Consider the following 15,775-nt stretch of genomic DNA (forward strand, 5'->3'; position numbering starts at 1 on the left):
AATTTACGCAGCTCATTTACACACTTTTGCTGAAGATAGAAGTGTTTGTTGAATCTGACGTGACATGTTCGTACAAACCCTTTGTACGAACAAAAGTAAGAGAAATTTAGGATAAGAATACGAACATGTTCTTGCATGAGGCCCAATGACGTCAGTTTGCCGTAATCCTGAGTTATCCACTGCAACAAATGTATGCTTTTTTAATTTAATTTTTATATATATTTTTTAAGATGATGAAAATCAGTCATGTGAATAGAGAACTTCAATACCCAAAAAACATTCAAGGACTTTCAAGGACAAGTGTGATTTTTGGCTGTTTTCACAAACATTTCAGGGCCTTGAAATAATTTTTTTCAAATTCACAAACTTTCAAGGATTTCAAGGACCCGTGGGAACCCTGAATAAAGGAAAAGAGCAATCAGAGATCAGCAGAACATTAAAGCCACATTAAATGAGCAGCTGACTTCGAGTGATCACCATGTCATGTCTTCCTCGTCTTCATCCCTCCAGAGGAAGCGATGATTGTCACGCAGCAYGTCCAGATCTGTTTTGTCTTTAGCTCTGAAGGAAATCAAAAATTCAAATGGAAAAAACAAAACAAAACGGATAATGAATACAGATAAACTGATTAATTAGTGCTGGGATTGTCTTTAATTACGCATTTAACAGAATCAGAGCAATGTGCATGCAGTGGTGTGGTGCAGAAAAACTCTCATTAATTTATTGAGAGACAGCAGACAATGGATTTTCAAGCTGTGAGGCAGAACACTTACGCAGAGCGTCTGAAGTCAGCCATCTGTCCTCCATAATACAAAATGTAGTCACCGACAAACTTCTTATGTCGCTCAAACTGGAGCCAATTTGTTTAGGTTCAGATCGTCTGTCACACTGGTAAAAATGTTTCAATATTTGAAATTAGCTAAATAATGAGACGTGTCATGACAGTCTTAACCCTCCCCCTGCCCTTTGGGTCAAAATGATCCATCAGACCTCAGTGTTAGCGCGAACAAGGGTAAATTAAAAAAGGATACAGCATTAAGTGATATGATATGGGCTCTTCTGTTCCTGGCTTCCTCTCTGAAAAWWRKKRAAAAAAATGTAAACSTTTAAAACTGCAGACAACATGTTTTTAAAAGWTCAATAGAAACACAACGTGGAACACTGAATATTTTGAATTAATTAGTGACTACAAAAATCTACATGCAGATGTAAAAAGAAATACACTTTCATAAAGGTTTCGCCTTTCATGATTTACAATTTCTGAGAGAACAGCGTTCACTAAATTCAATATTTACATTTTAAGATTTTGATTTTTGTTGTAAGAATTGCTAAATACTAAAACATGGATCAGACGTCAAACAACAAAGTAAAGACAGCTACTAAAGATATCAGTTAATCTACACTATCATATGTGGACTGAAAATTTTAATTTTATTGTGTCTAATATTAAGTAAAAACAAACTGCAAGCAAAATTTACATTTTGTTTAATATTTGTATTTATCTTGACACTCAGTTTTTTCTTAACATTCAACAATAACAAAGTAAAATTCAACAGGCTGAAAAAAATGCCACAYTTTTCCATTAAAATATATGACAAAATAGGAGGCGGAGTTAAAAATGAAAGAAAATGACAAAATTCTCACTGAAACAGTTCAGTACCTGTCCACTTCATTAAGGTGTAAACTGCGGTGAGCCACTTTGGAATGYCGGTCTTTCTGAAAAGGCTTTTGTAAGATTTCCTGCCCCCTTTTTCTGTCAAATGTGAGCAAGAAACACAAAACTTGTGTCATGTGTAAGGCTGTTTATTCACTGCAGGCTAAACATACGCTACTGGGACAACATTAAAATAAACATCTGGGCTTGTTCTGATTTTTCCCTCTGTAGTAAAAAATGAGCTCAACATTTTAGACAAACTCTACCTTTTAAGAGCGCTCTCTGAGGACCCTCCCTGGCCATCATCATCATCATCAGTGAAGTCAGAGTCATAGCCACCACTGCCATGGACCTGATGAAGAAAAATGTCATTCAAGTAACATGTGATGCACTTACTATTGAAAATACACAGCTACTTTAAGAATTAGGTAATACTTCATACACAGTCATCGAATGATTTCCTGATCAGAATTATTAGAAACAAGTATGTGCAGAAAATTAGGACCATTGTTTGTCCTTTTTATATATCATTCAGTTGTTGTTACTGAATTAAGACCAATATTCCTTAAAMTGGCAATACACAACTGACTTTAAAATGTCTTGAGAACATGCTGGTTTTTGCTCAATTTTAAGCTACTCAGAGAATTAAAATATTCAATTTAGTTTTTGTAAATTGTTCAACAGACAGTTGCACAGATAAAGCTATACCATTATAATGCTAGCATAAAAATGTGTTGCAAAGATTAAATAACAAATTGTGTTTAGTTTAACTAAGCAAAGAATCGATTTAAAAAAATCTTCAAACCCCGAAGAATCCGTTTTCAATTTGCCATTCTTTTATTTGCAAACGTGTTTGATGCACACACACGTTATTCACGTCGCCCCCATTAAGAAAGAAAGAAAGAAAGAAAGAAAGAAAGAAAGAAAGAAAGAAAGAAAGAAAGAAAGAAAGAAAGAAAGAAAGAAAAGCTCGTGCTAACTATTTTCGTGCTAACTTCTCATTTTGTCAGACAAATAAATACTGACACACAGACCGCTTACACGCTTCCAGAAATAAAATAAAAACCGGGCCATTTAAAATGTTATAGTTTACCTTCACAAGATCCTCCATGGATGTATCTGTTTCTGCAGGGCACGGCGCTTCAAAAATAGCAAATGTTTACAAACTGAAAAGACCGTCGCTTGATTATGACGCCTGAATGCTTTACGTTGCGTGACGCTGCGTGATGACGTTGCAGCAATCAAAAAATAGTGTTTTGAAAATCAAGTATGGAAGGAATGCAAAGGTAAATGTGCATGTACGTATGACAAACGTATTCAGCATTTCATTAATCACATTTTTAATATTAATTATAGACAGTTACTCTAAATCTGACAACAACTAAAAGAAATTAGTAAATTACCCATCTCAAAGATATATATTTTTTTAGTTTTGTTAGCCTATATGTGCTTTATGTTTTTTTTTCATGTACTTTAAGTAATAGAATTTAACAGCGTTTTGTTGGTTTAGTTTTGTTAAACAGGCTATTTTTGGCCCCCAAATCAAGAAATGAACTTGAGAAATTTAATTTTCTGTGAAAATTATGTTGATATGCAAATGATGAGTGTTGAACGACTGCTAAAATGTACTAAACAAAGTCAAAAACTATTAAAGCRAAAAGAAGCAGGACACTGTATAAAAGCTAAAAAAAATTGAACTAAATCTAAAAGAAGCTGTAAATTCTGGGCAAAACAAGCTAAAAAAAATAAGCCAAATATAGCAAACCACTAATTAAAAACTAAATGTAACCCTAAATGTAACAAAATAGCTAAAAGCTTTAGGGATGCTGAAGGCTAAAAGCTAAGAGTAGCTAGAATAGCTAGAAGCTAAAAGTGGCAGAATGGTAAAAATACTGCATTCTAGCATTCATTTCTTACATGAACTGCATTTTTTGTTTATAATGGCACAATGCAGAAGCAAAAATAAAACAAACAATAATGTAAACAATGAATCAGCATCCACACAAAAATAATGCAAATTAGCAAATTACCCTTCAACATATATGTCTCTTCTAAAACTAACCAACACATAAAAAAATGCATCCTAAATAAAAGACACACAAAATGCTTTTATTTTGAAACAAATAGTTCAATTACACCTCACTAATTGGCTCTTAGGGGGTTCATATCACTCATCTCCTCTGAAAACAAAGGGTGTTTGTAGGCTTCTGAAGCATGAATGGAAAATAAAGAAAGCATTGTGCCTTCTGAATTCATTCCCAGGCTTATGATAGACTGCAGGGGTGAAAGTTCACCACAGTCTGTGAACAAAAGTCCAGTGTTTCCTGATTTACCACTGAAATCAACAGTAAGGAGGAACAGGAACAGTCTAGAATTTGTGGACTGGATATGGAAACAGATTTGGTTCTGTTTTTTAAAAAGCCCCTCTTCTCTTCTTTCCCCCCTTAATTTCATTGTCATGCAGAAGCAGAGAGGGATTTAAATGAGTGGGGCAGGTGCATTTCCACAGAGCCTCATGAATAGACGCTCCCCATTAAGCACGCTCGGCTCTGAAGCGCTCATAAATAAGAGCTGGCAGCGCTGATTACAAAAAAAAAAACGCACCTTAGGGCTTCTCCCCCTCCTCCTCCATCTCAGTCCTTTCTTTCTTTCTGTCTGATGGGCTTTTTTCTCGACATCATTCAGCTTCAAAGGAAGGAAACTAATAGGAAACGGATGATTCCTTCGTCTTCTTGTTTTTCTTTCTGAGGATATGAGATCATTTTTTTCCATCATTGAAAATTTCAGATGTTTTCTGTCTCACGTTTGTAATCCTTGCACAGCAAATCCTTGGGACTGCTTCCTGCTGAGACGCAAGAGATCTAAAGAGAAGCCTGCATCAAAACAAGCCAGAAACATTACAGCATCTTCCGCTGCTGCAGACTGGGTTTCGCCTGCAAGTTTTTCTTATTAAGTGTAGGACTTATCCGGGACAGACGGAGGGAATGGGATACCCGGGCAGAGGATGGGGAGGATGGACTCTCCTGCTTTGGCTCGCTGCTCTCAGCCTGCTGCTGGCTGAGGGACGGAGAATAAGACACTTCAGATGTCCCCCAGGATGCACTTGCACCAAAGACAATGCCCTGTGTGAGAATGTCCGATCTGTCCCTCACACTTTCCCATCGGACGTCGTCTCACTGTAAGCGTGTGCCAAACTCAAACAATTTTTATTGTGCAAAAATGCACATTTATAATGGAAACTAATGTGTCTCATTTATTCAGGTCTTTTGTCAAATCTGGATTTAACGAAATCACAGGAGGAAGCTTTGTTCACTCACCTAACCTACAACTCCTGTAAGTATCTATCTACTTACCCATCCAAAGGGGTAATTGGTGTCATGATTATGCAATAGAGCATCAATGACAGAAAGGAACACTGTTTCCATATGAGTGCAAAACAAATAATGTGTTCCTTTTTTCCTTCACCTTAAAGTGATAGTTCAGATCTTTTGAAGTGGGGTTCTATGGAAAGATTATGAGCAATAGTTGTTGGAGATAGCTCTTTGAAGTTTGGAGAAATTGAGTTGAATAGGATGGAGCAGGCAATGGATTGATAGATTGGGACTTAGTTCACTGTGTTGGGAACGTTGCTCCAGTCCTTTGTGATGAAGAAAGAGCAAAGCCAAAAGTCACACATGGTCATGAGGTTAAAAACAGCTGAAATAAATTTCCTTCATATAGTAGACAGGCTCAGCCTTAGAGGAGGAGCTCTGTCATCCTGTGGTGCATGCTTTTTCTACTTTCTGGGCATACTGTTTATTTTATTTTATTTTATTTTATTTTTACCGTTGGTTAACCTTTGCCAGTCCCATTGAGATCACAGATCTCTTTTTCAAGGGAGGCCTGAGCCTTAAGGCAACCTATTGTACATGTTTTTTGGGGGTTGGGGGAAACCAGAGGACCCAGAGAAGACCCACACAAGCATGAGGACAACATGCAAACCCCGCACAGAAAGACCCAAGGTCCAAACCGGGGATCGAACCCAGGACCTTCTTGCTGTGAGGCGTCAGTGCTAACCACTGAGCCATCGTGCTACCAGTGGGAGGAGACCCCAGGGTAGACACAGGACCTGTTGGAGGGATCTTATATTCTCTATGACCTGAGAACATATTGGGATGGATGGATGGATGGATGGATGGATGGATGGATGGATGGATGGATGGATGGATGGATGGATGGATGGATGGATGGATGGATGGTTTGAAATATATTTTTGCTGTTGTTGTTTTCTTTCAGACTCTTCACAGCTAACTCCTTCGACCTCATTGATGAAGATGCTTTTCAGGGTTTAACACACCTCGAGTACTTGTAAGTATTTCTAATTTTTCCTCATGAGTCTTTACGTAGTATCATTTATTTTGCATTCAGTAATCTCAATTTTATGGAAATATTTGGCTTTAGCTAGGCCATTTACARTTTTGGTGGCTTTCAACAAGCTTCTGGCAGAGTTTTGTTTGTTTACTGTAACCAAAACTGACCAATTTTAGTGAGTTTTTGGATCATCTTTCAGCCGCCAAAGAGGGATTAAAATATTTGACTTTGTAATTGTGCAAACTCCTACATTGTCATTGGTTCATTATTATGTAATGTTTCATTCAAAGATTCATTGAAAACAACAGGATTGCATCAATATCCCCGTATGCTTTTCGGGGCCTGAAAGCACTGATACACTTGTAAGTATTTCATTTTTCTAATAATTGTATTGGCCAATTTTGATTTGTGTTTTGCTTATTTTGTATTTTCTGATTTTTTTTATCAATTTTTTTAAAAATTGTTCAGATTCTTACCTTTTTATTTTCCAAAAAATGTTTAGTCAGTTGCCACAGATTTTCTGTTGATGTAATTTCTCAAAAGCACCATTTCCATGGAAAAGGATATTTGAATACAAGATAATGTAAAGCATCTGTGTCTATTTTCTGCCCCTGTATCAATTTGTTACTGCCTGGAATGCAAAGGTAGGAAGAACTGCTGCTGCCGGTAGTCAGATAACAAGGTGACTGTCTGAAACTGTCAGCAATATCAGGTATTATTTGCGTTTGATAAAGAAAAATGCTTTGTTTTATCATATGACCTTTTTATCTATTTGTTTATGATGTAATTATCTTACTAACTGCTTAAATGACCAAAACCCAAAATAGTTGAGACACAAGTGACCTGTAGGTCAAATCTAAATATAACTGTGCTGTAACTTTAAACTGACTGACCTATAATCTGTCCCTGACTTCTATCAGGTYGTTCCTCTCACATTTAGAGTTTATGAAACACAAAGGCCTGCATACCAGTATAAATCATTTATGGTATAAGGAGCTTGTTACCAATTTAAGAAAAAGTTGTCTCTCGTTTAGAGAAGAAAGCAAAACTTTAATCTGTCAACTTTAAAACTGAGTTTAGTTGACGCTGGTGTTTTTAGTTCACGGGAACATTTTATTACTCTGTAAAAGATATTCATTTTAATTTACTTTCAGGAGAGATCATGCTGCAATCTGYATTAAGAAAAACATTAAGCATATTGTTTTTATTACCTAGAACAAATCTAGAACAAATCTATCAGATGTAGAAGTAACTGGAAATAGTAAGTGTCAAAATATTAGTATTCAGTATGATCTGTAATCATCCTCTGACTAAAGTGAGGCCTTTGACTGGGCCAGATGCTCAGCTCCTGTAAGTCAAAAATAAGCCCAAATTATCAACCCTCCACCACCATGCTGGAAATATGAAAAGAGTTTTTTGTGTCAATATAAAGTGTTTGGCTTTCATTAAACACATTGYGATAAATTATGGCTAAATAACTCCATGTTTCCATTTTTACTCAACAATAAAAACAACAGTAATCTGTAAGTTTGATTTGTTAATGAAATTGAACTCGTTTCCAAATTCACTGCAACTCGAACATGTTAAACTGAGATGTTTATTGGGAATAGGATCAAACCACACATTCTCACAAAGTGCCGTAATGCTTGTAGTTTTGCTTGATGTGAGTCTTGCAACTAATGAAAAGAACGTAATGTAGTGAAACTCATCTATTGCCTGCAGATGTGAGTCTGTTTCTAATTCAAGCACTTTGTGTACTTTTCCCCCTTTTTTTCCCCTTAACAGGAGTCTGGCTTACAACAACCTGGAAACCCTTCCTAAAGATGTTTTCAAGGGCATGGACGCTTTGACTAAAGTGTGAGTCCCTCAGTGTTCCGTCCTTTTTACTTATTTTTGGGAACATATGAAAGAAAGTAATAGAAGAGAAAGAGAAAAAGACTGTTTAACCTAAGATGACAGCGTGTCTGGGTAAATGGTAAACAAGTACAGAGAGAAAAAAAATTGGATTCTGCCTTTGGTCTTACTGTCACAGCCAACCACAATGTGAGTGTCTGTGGATGCAGAACTCTCATCCAAGGTCGATAGCCACTCAGACCAAGAGTGTGCGATGAGCAGAGAGCACTCGGGAGATAGGACACTTGTTGGCTCAGAACCAAAGAGCAGTGAAACAGGGTCCACAGCATCATGGAGTCCTTGAACAGTGACCAAAAAAATACTGTATAGCACTGTCTTAATGAGAAAATGGATCTATATAATGTCTTAACGTTTTCTATTTAATTGTCATAATGCAGAGATCTGAGAGGCAACAATATGATTTGTGATTGCAAGTTGAAGTGGTTGGTGGAGTGGATGCATCACACCAATGCCACCCTGGATGAAATATACTGCAGCGGCCCACCCATTCACCAAGGCAAGAAGCTGAATGACCTGCTGCCGCACTCTTTTGACTGCATCACTACAGGTAACATTCTTTTAAAGTGTCTGCTATTGTCCCGTCTTGTCTTTATAAACAGCTTTGATTACAGCTAGTCAATCAAAAATGTTTATCAATGTTCTTCCAGCTGCACCCGCTTCGGACGTTATCATCCATTAAATGGACGTTATTAGCCGTTATCAGTCCCATAGAATGGCTTCAGACTGGCTTCAGACTGTCCCGACTGTGCTGCCTAGTGGGTTCTCCCACATAGAATGGCTTCAGACTGTCATGTCAGCTGGTTAATATGAGGCATAAAGCCACTAAGGTTTTTTTATGCAATCTGGTTAATATGAGGCATAAAACCACTAAGGTTTTTTATGCAATCTGGTTAATATGAGGCATAAAACCACTAAGGTTTTTAATGCAATCTGGTCAATATGAGGCATAAAGCTGCTAAGGTTAGTTTTAGAGAAAATGACACGGGCTACGGTAAAGTAGACCGGACTCCGGCGGTAGCAGATTGTTGCATTTTAATGTATATGGCACTGGTAACCCACTAGRGGGCACTGTTGGGACAGTCTGAAGCCATTCTATGAGACTGATAACCGCTAATAACGTCCATTTAATGAACTGATAACATCCAAACCAGCTRCCTGCTACTTGTTCAAGAGTTTGATCATGCACTAAACATACAATAACAAATGTGTGCTATGTCGTACTTTCCTCAGAGTTTGCTTCCTATCAGCTACTGAAGTTTGAGTCGATTTCAGTGGAYGCCTTTACTTTTGGAAACGAGGAGTACGTTGTGTTTGCTCAGCCTTTTGCTGGAACCTGCAGCTTCCTGGAATGGGATCACGTTGAGATGACTTTCAGAACTTACGACACTATAGAGAGTGAGTTTAAAACCAAATACAGAGTACAGACTGGAAATGTTTTCATCTCTAACAGAACGAACAGAACGTGGGCATTGTTGATAGATAAACTGTTCATCGGTGGGAGAAAAATCAATCCAGTTTTAGGTAACTGGTCTTAAAAGTTCAAGTATGGATTAGTTTTACAAATTAAAGTACACTGAAGCGTTTATGTTCTTAGAGTACCTGCCAATCATGAAATATATGCAAATATTGAATGCGGTACAGAAAGGGCCGACAGCAGGTTTGGGTGGCATGTTAAGAACCAAACAAAACCACTTGAGAAGCAGTTAGTAGCTACAGACCACATGTAGAGCTAACTGTTAACAGGCAGAAATGCAGCGCTCCAGGTGGAGTGTTGTTATAGGACATGCATCATGGAATGAATTTACCGTAATGTTTATGTTACAAAATTAGTCAATTATATTATGCTTAATAATTTAGTTTGAAAACTCACGAAAAAGCACGAGGGGAAAGAAAACAATGTTCTTTACTGTATTGTATTTCCAGTTTCCCCAATATTACAGAAATTATTGGAAACTATGAGTAATTAGACTCCATGAAAAAATCTGTGAAAGACTGAGTATGCAAACTGTGCAACTTTGCGGGGCTTAATTCTATTCAGTTCAATTCAATTCAATTCAAAAATACTTTTTTGATTCCAGAGGGAAATTAGGTGTTGTAACTCATTTAACTAAAGAGTTATTGTAGATGCTGATGGCTGTGGGCAGGAAAGATCTTCTGTAGCGGTCTGTATTACAGCCAAATTGAAGAAGCCTCCGACTGAAGACACTGTTTTTCTATGACAGTCTGATGAAGAGGATGGTCAGATTTAATTGCCTTTTCTAAACTTAACAATGGTATAAAGATAAATACTGGGAAAATAAAAAATAAATAAATACAAATTATTCGGAAAAATGTTTCTATTTGGTGCTACCAAAGGTTTATAAAAGATCAGCAAAAGTTAAAAAAAAAGCTTTGCTGTACCACGTTTTGTTATTCTGTCATAGAAAAATAGGATTTACTAATAGGTCCTCTGAGGTGTCCTCATTAGGACATAACACAAWTGTCATGTATAGCACATGGTCCCTAGCATTTGTTTTGAAATAAATTGATAAAAATGAAAACATTCGGTCTTCCTGTCTTCCTTATCTACTGTATTTGTCATAACAATTTGGTGGCAGAGGTGGGATTCTTCATGTGTTTTTTGCACCTGAGCTGAGATAAAAGTCTGGCTGTAGCAGACAAATTCATTTATTCTTTAACTGTAGAGTTGTTGTTTTTTTACAAATATAGATAAAAGTTTTTTAGATGGTACAAAACTAATGTCAGCATAAGCAAATGTTTTCCAACAAATGTTAAGAATGTAATTTTGTACGTTTTTCTTTCCTTTGAATATTTTGAGGCACTTCCACTGTTGTCTGCAAGCCAATGGTGATTGACAACCACCTCTTCATCATTGTGGCCCAGCTGTTTGGAGGCTCCCACATTTACAAACGAGACTCCTCTGCCAACAAGTTCATCAAGATCCAGGACATTGACATCCTGAGGATCCGTAAACCCAATGACATCGAGACGTTTGTGATCGACGGAGAGTCTTTCTTTGTCATCGCCGACAGCTCTAAGGTCGGAATATCTTCAGAGAAGACACTTGAACATTTTTTGGCAGTATTGTACCACTCTTACTGTGACTCCTGTTTTAAATAATGCCACCGTGTCTGCCAGTTCTTCCCCTGGTGTTCTTGTTTGCAACATGTCAGCTTGTGTCTGCTCCCGCTGATTAGCCTATTATTGCCAAATTATTGCATATGGTCCTACATATTCTTGGGGACAAACACTCGTCTGTGTTACAAATCACTACAAAAAGCATCATCTAACATTTATATCCACGCTCTCTCTGTAGGCTGGTTCCACAACTGTGTACAAATGGAACGGCATTGGTTTTTATTCCCACCAGTCACTCCACCCGTGGTACAGAGACACAGATGTCGAATATCTGGAGATCTCCAACAAGCCCCATCTGATTTTGTCCAGCAGCTCTCAGAGGCCGGTTGTCTACCAGTGGAACCGGAGCCAAAAGAAGTTTGACCGCAGGACTGATATTCCAGATATGGAGGACGTCTTCTCTGTCAAACACTTTCGAGTCAAAGGTAAAAAAAAAAAATCTCAGCCCAATTCGTTTATGTTGCAATTCAGCAACACAAACGTGTGTCTTGAGCTTTAGCTAAACTTTCAGGGGGCGACAAGCAATGAATTATTTGGGGAATTACGTAAACTGCTTTTTTGTGAGCTTTTTCCCACTTCAGATCCGTGTTTATTTATTGCGCCAAACAGCCCTCTTGAATCTTTGTCCTTTTTGTAAAGGTGATCTCTTCATATGCTTGACAAGATTCATCGGGGACTCCCGGGTGATGCGCTGGGACGGTGCCATGTTCAAAGAGGTCCAGACATTTCCCTCCCGAGGCTCCATGGTGTTCCAGCCTGTCTCTGTCGGTAAATGGCAGTACGCCATCTTGGGCAGCGATTATTCACTGACGCAGGTCTACCAATGGGATACTAAGAGGGGGCAGTTTGTCCCATCTCAGGAGCTCAGCATTCAGGCACCTCGGGGGTTTTCTGTGGTCTCCGTTGACAACCGAGTGTTTCTGTTTGCATCCAGCTTCAAGGGGAAAACTCAGATATACGAGCACATTATGATCGATTTGAGTGAATAAGCTCGTGTATAGGAGTGTCTAAATCAGACTCTTCTTTATGTCTATATGGGCTATTTTACACCATCCAGCCTGTTTCAGCTATTTTTTTAACATCTTTGTGTTGTCATCCTCATCCTTGGGATGATCCGAGATGAGTGAGAATTTTTAAACTCTCATCATGACAGCAGTTCATGATGAAACCAAATGATTTTTAATAATCCCTCCTGCTTCTCTGTCAAGAGTTCAAGCTTTTCCTGTGTTATCTTCTGTCTGTAGATGTATTTCTATGCTGATTCTTAACTGAAGCTGAGAACATGTCTCTTCAGGTCTGCTGACTGGCTGAGAGTCCCATCTGAGCCTCACAATGTGACATGAGAGGCCTTTGGAAACACTTGTCTTGACAAAAATCTTGTAAAAAAAAACGACAATCTTTAAAAACCTAGAGGAATGCTGTTTGTATTATTAGCTTCAGTTTTGTAGTTAGCAATGTTATGACTATAGCTTTGTCATTTAGGTTTGTAACGAGACCAATAGGGGTGTAACGGTACATACGCAGCAGTTTGGTACAGATGTTTTAGATGGGTACAGTGAACCGACAATGAATAAGTCAGTAACATGTGGTCACTGCTCCCAGCGTGACCACTCGTTTTTTAACAGATTTTTGCTGACAGCACCTGAATGCTTTGTTGGTTCAGAAAAACACTCAGAAGCTTGAAGACCTGCCTGTTTATTTCACAAACAGCTGCAACAGTGGGAGACGAGAGGCACATAAATATGGCAGGCAGTTGCATCATATAAAGTACTGTGGCAAGCTATTTGTATTTTTATTCAGTATTCAAAATGATGTAATTTTCTCACACTAGGCACTCATCTAACTGAGAAGTTGGAGTGTTTCATGTTTTTTTTTTTTCATTGTTAATCAGTTGAATGTTGCTTTTAACTTTGCATAAAGTCTGGTTCATATTAATGAAGCAAAAACTCCTTGATTTTTTTATTTTTATTTTAATTATATGTTAAGTAATATATTCTTTAGAGTATTCAATATTTCTGTTTTGACAAATTACGCTTTATAGTTGAGACTGGATAAAAAAAACAGTAAAGTATGGCCTTTTTCAATTTTAAAGTAAATTTACCAACTGATAAATAATACCGTGCAGAATCTGCTGCCATATCAACAAGGGTGCTTTTAATGGTTTTTGTTTCCGTTTCTGGAGAAGTTATTGTCCAAAAAAAAGGGATCCTAATACCAACATACCAAACCATGACTTATGTGTACCGTTACATCCCTAAAAACAATATTCAGTTAATGGTTAACTTGATTTCTTCAGTCCCTTTTTTTTCCTAAAGTGAGCTGTGAAACAAACAAATCATCCGAGCACTGTGAGAAAGTGAGAGAAACACACACTCATGGTGTTGGTTTCTGRTGAATGACGCACTAGAAGCATCCCACTGTGTTACACTTATCCCTTTTTCTCCCTCAGCGACAATACCATTGTTGTCTTTTACTCCACAACCAAAAGCTAACCACCGCTTCACACACTACCTGTGCTTTCACACCGTCCTCTTACCCTAACACAAAAAGAAGCCAAGTACTGATGGCACGAATGCCCTCCAGAACAACAAATTGCCAAAACAATAATGAAAAAAAAAAGCATTTACTTGTTTACATGTCTGTAATTTATATTACTTTTGTAGATGGTTCCAAAATATGTGTTATTTGTAAAAAGCATCAGATAAACTGGGGAGAAAAAGTTAATAAAGTTAGTTTGATAAATAGTGTAACACTGTAATCTGTTACAGATTTACTTGTCATTTTTATCTAGTTTATTAAAWATAGAAGATATGTATGTGTCATTTTGTCTGTTGTGTTTTATGAACAGTAGTAATAAAGGATTAAATCTGAAATTTTGTTTAATTGTTCTGTGATTGCAATAAATTCAGAAATTTAGGTGTGCTTTTACAAAAAAACTAGTTTAATAAATAAATATTATAACATACCTGTTTCGTCATTTAAATCTGGAACTTTTTTTTCTTAAAAAACAAATAAAATGWCGTCTTATAAATCACCTCCACACAGCTGATGAGAAAATAAGTTATAATAAAGTTTTAAAAGAAGCGTGTTGGTTGAGGTGCAGATATTAAAAATATTCAATTCAGTTTATTCATATAGCGCCAAGTTACAACAAACGTCATCCAGGGCAATATACACAAAAAATATGAATCTAAAGAAGCCAGCAGATTGTCTTGAATCTAAACTGAGTTTGAGATATTGAGATTTGCGTAAAAATGAATCCATAAAGATACCATCTAGCCATTTCAGTAACACCATATAATTTTCCTCATCAAGTCAAAGCTATCCAACAGGCATGTCTTCACAAATAATCTTGTTATTTCCTTTGAAAATGACCGATTTTCTTTCTTAGCCTCAGGAAAGCCCTCAGAATAATGTTTATTGTGAAGTTTAGAGATACTCCTTTTCAAATATAGGGCTATATTTCTCAATCACACTCCTCCAGACCAGTAAAAATCCAGTTTTCAAACAGGCATGCTTCTAAATAACCATAGTTTGTTGTTAGCTGTGGAATAAATCACCAAAATTCAATAAAGTAACATTTTTGATACAAAATTTGAAAAGAAAGATAACACATTATGGAAAGATGTCTCATTGTGACTTGTTTTGCCAGCACATGTCTCTGTTCAAAGACCTATCTAAAACAGGTAAGACACTGATTGTTCATAACTTTTTCAGAGTCCCATTTAAAACATCCCGCGCTTTCAAACCGCATCATGGTATCAGTATAAGAGCATTAAACGTAAAAAGTCGAGAAAGCTTTCATCATTCTGATTTTTGAGCCCAGACGTGTGAGACCCGGGTCTTTATTTAGGTTTTGTTCCCTGTGACACCTGACGTAGGCGTAACTGTTGTTGGGCAATGTTTTAATTTCCCCACAGGGAGGGGTAGAGGGTTCACTTCTGCCCCCMTGTGGGTAAAGAAACCACCGCACGGGAGCTGCTGAGGCACCAAGGTCAGCCTCTCAGGGAGAAGCGACGCCCGGGACTGTGTTCTCACGGAGGAGTATGCTGCCGCCACTGAGCCGTCACATCTCACCACCACCACCAGCACCATGGGCGAGTGCGAGCACTGTACGCGCGAGACGCCGGCTTTAGAGGACGACGACGTGGCTGTCGTGCTGTTTGACGAAGAAGTCGTCAGCCAGGAAACGCAAAACCAGCGCGACCGAGAAGAGGAACAAGACGAAGAACGCAGCGGCGAACAGACAGAGGAGACGATACATTTGAGGAGCAACTGGCTCAGTCACGATGAAGAGGAGGGAAGAAGCGAGCGTTCACGGGGGAAGGCGACGCTGTGTCCACCGGCGTGTTGCGTCAGAACCAGCCCAGCATCCTCTTCCTCCTCCTCACCGACAAGCGCAGGTGAAGGTAGGAGAGGACGCACGCGCGCTCAGATACCCTCATCTTCACMTCGCTTATATAATAATGGCGACATTTGAGAAGGAAGGGAGCGAAATTGACCGGTTCGAAATACTTCCTGGGTAGCATTACGTAATACGCCACGACGTGSTGACCGGTCATGTGTCTGATCAGCAGGTTATCTTCACAGCAGTTTGGTTTACTTTCTCGGTTAGGCTGTCACCCCCCGCGGAAAGGCACGGACTGGTGATAGTGTCTTTGCCCCTGTGCGTGCGTGCGTGCGTGCGTGCGTGTGTATGTGTGTGTGTGTGTGTGGGGG

At 38.2% G+C, this 15,775-nt stretch overlaps 3 protein-coding genes across 4 annotated transcripts in view; 2 read left to right on the top strand and 1 right to left on the bottom strand.

Moving 5' to 3' along the window:
- fra10ac1 (FRA10A associated CGG repeat 1) overlaps positions 1-2,854 on the bottom strand; it is a gene marked incomplete at its 3' end in the record, with an annotated part of 16,286 nt that extends 13,432 nt beyond the window's left edge. The window contains 6 exon segments of the mRNA XM_014007599.1: positions 478-561; positions 774-850; positions 1,032-1,077; positions 1,661-1,753; positions 1,921-2,006; positions 2,748-2,854. Coding sequence (XP_013863053.1) covers positions 478-561; positions 774-850; positions 1,032-1,077; positions 1,661-1,753; positions 1,921-2,006; positions 2,748-2,765 — 404 coding nt within the window.
- Positions 2,855-4,061: 1,207 nt separating this feature from the next.
- Positions 4,062-13,929, top strand: lgi1b (leucine-rich, glioma inactivated 1b). Its single transcript, XM_014007600.1, has 10 exons — positions 4,062-4,832; positions 4,916-4,987; positions 5,930-6,001; positions 6,295-6,366; positions 7,790-7,861; positions 8,296-8,465; positions 9,149-9,313; positions 10,737-10,957; positions 11,235-11,481; positions 11,696-13,929. Exons 1-10 carry the CDS (start codon positions 4,639-4,641, stop codon positions 12,043-12,045), a joined length of 1,635 nt encoding a protein of 544 aa, XP_013863054.1. The 5' UTR covers positions 4,062-4,638; the 3' UTR covers positions 12,046-13,929.
- A 1,071-nt stretch (positions 13,930-15,000) lies between these two features.
- The window catches only part of slc35g1 (solute carrier family 35 member G1), a 9,246-nt gene continuing 8,471 nt past the window's right edge, over positions 15,001-15,775 (top strand). Inside the window, exon 1 of one of the 2 annotated variants that reach the window (XM_014007602.1) lies at positions 15,001-15,459. In XM_014007602.1, coding sequence (XP_013863056.1) covers positions 15,150-15,459 — 310 coding nt within the window. In that variant the 5' untranslated portion in view covers positions 15,001-15,149. Of the gene's footprint in view, positions 15,466-15,775 lie in introns of both variants that reach the window. The other variant, XM_014007601.1, reaches the window with a different exon arrangement.

This window comes from Austrofundulus limnaeus, unplaced genomic scaffold, assembly GCF_001266775.1.
Source record: "Austrofundulus limnaeus strain Quisiro unplaced genomic scaffold, Austrofundulus_limnaeus-1.0 Scaffold43, whole genome shotgun sequence".
NCBI classification, from domain to species: domain Eukaryota; kingdom Metazoa; phylum Chordata; class Actinopteri; order Cyprinodontiformes; family Rivulidae; genus Austrofundulus; species Austrofundulus limnaeus.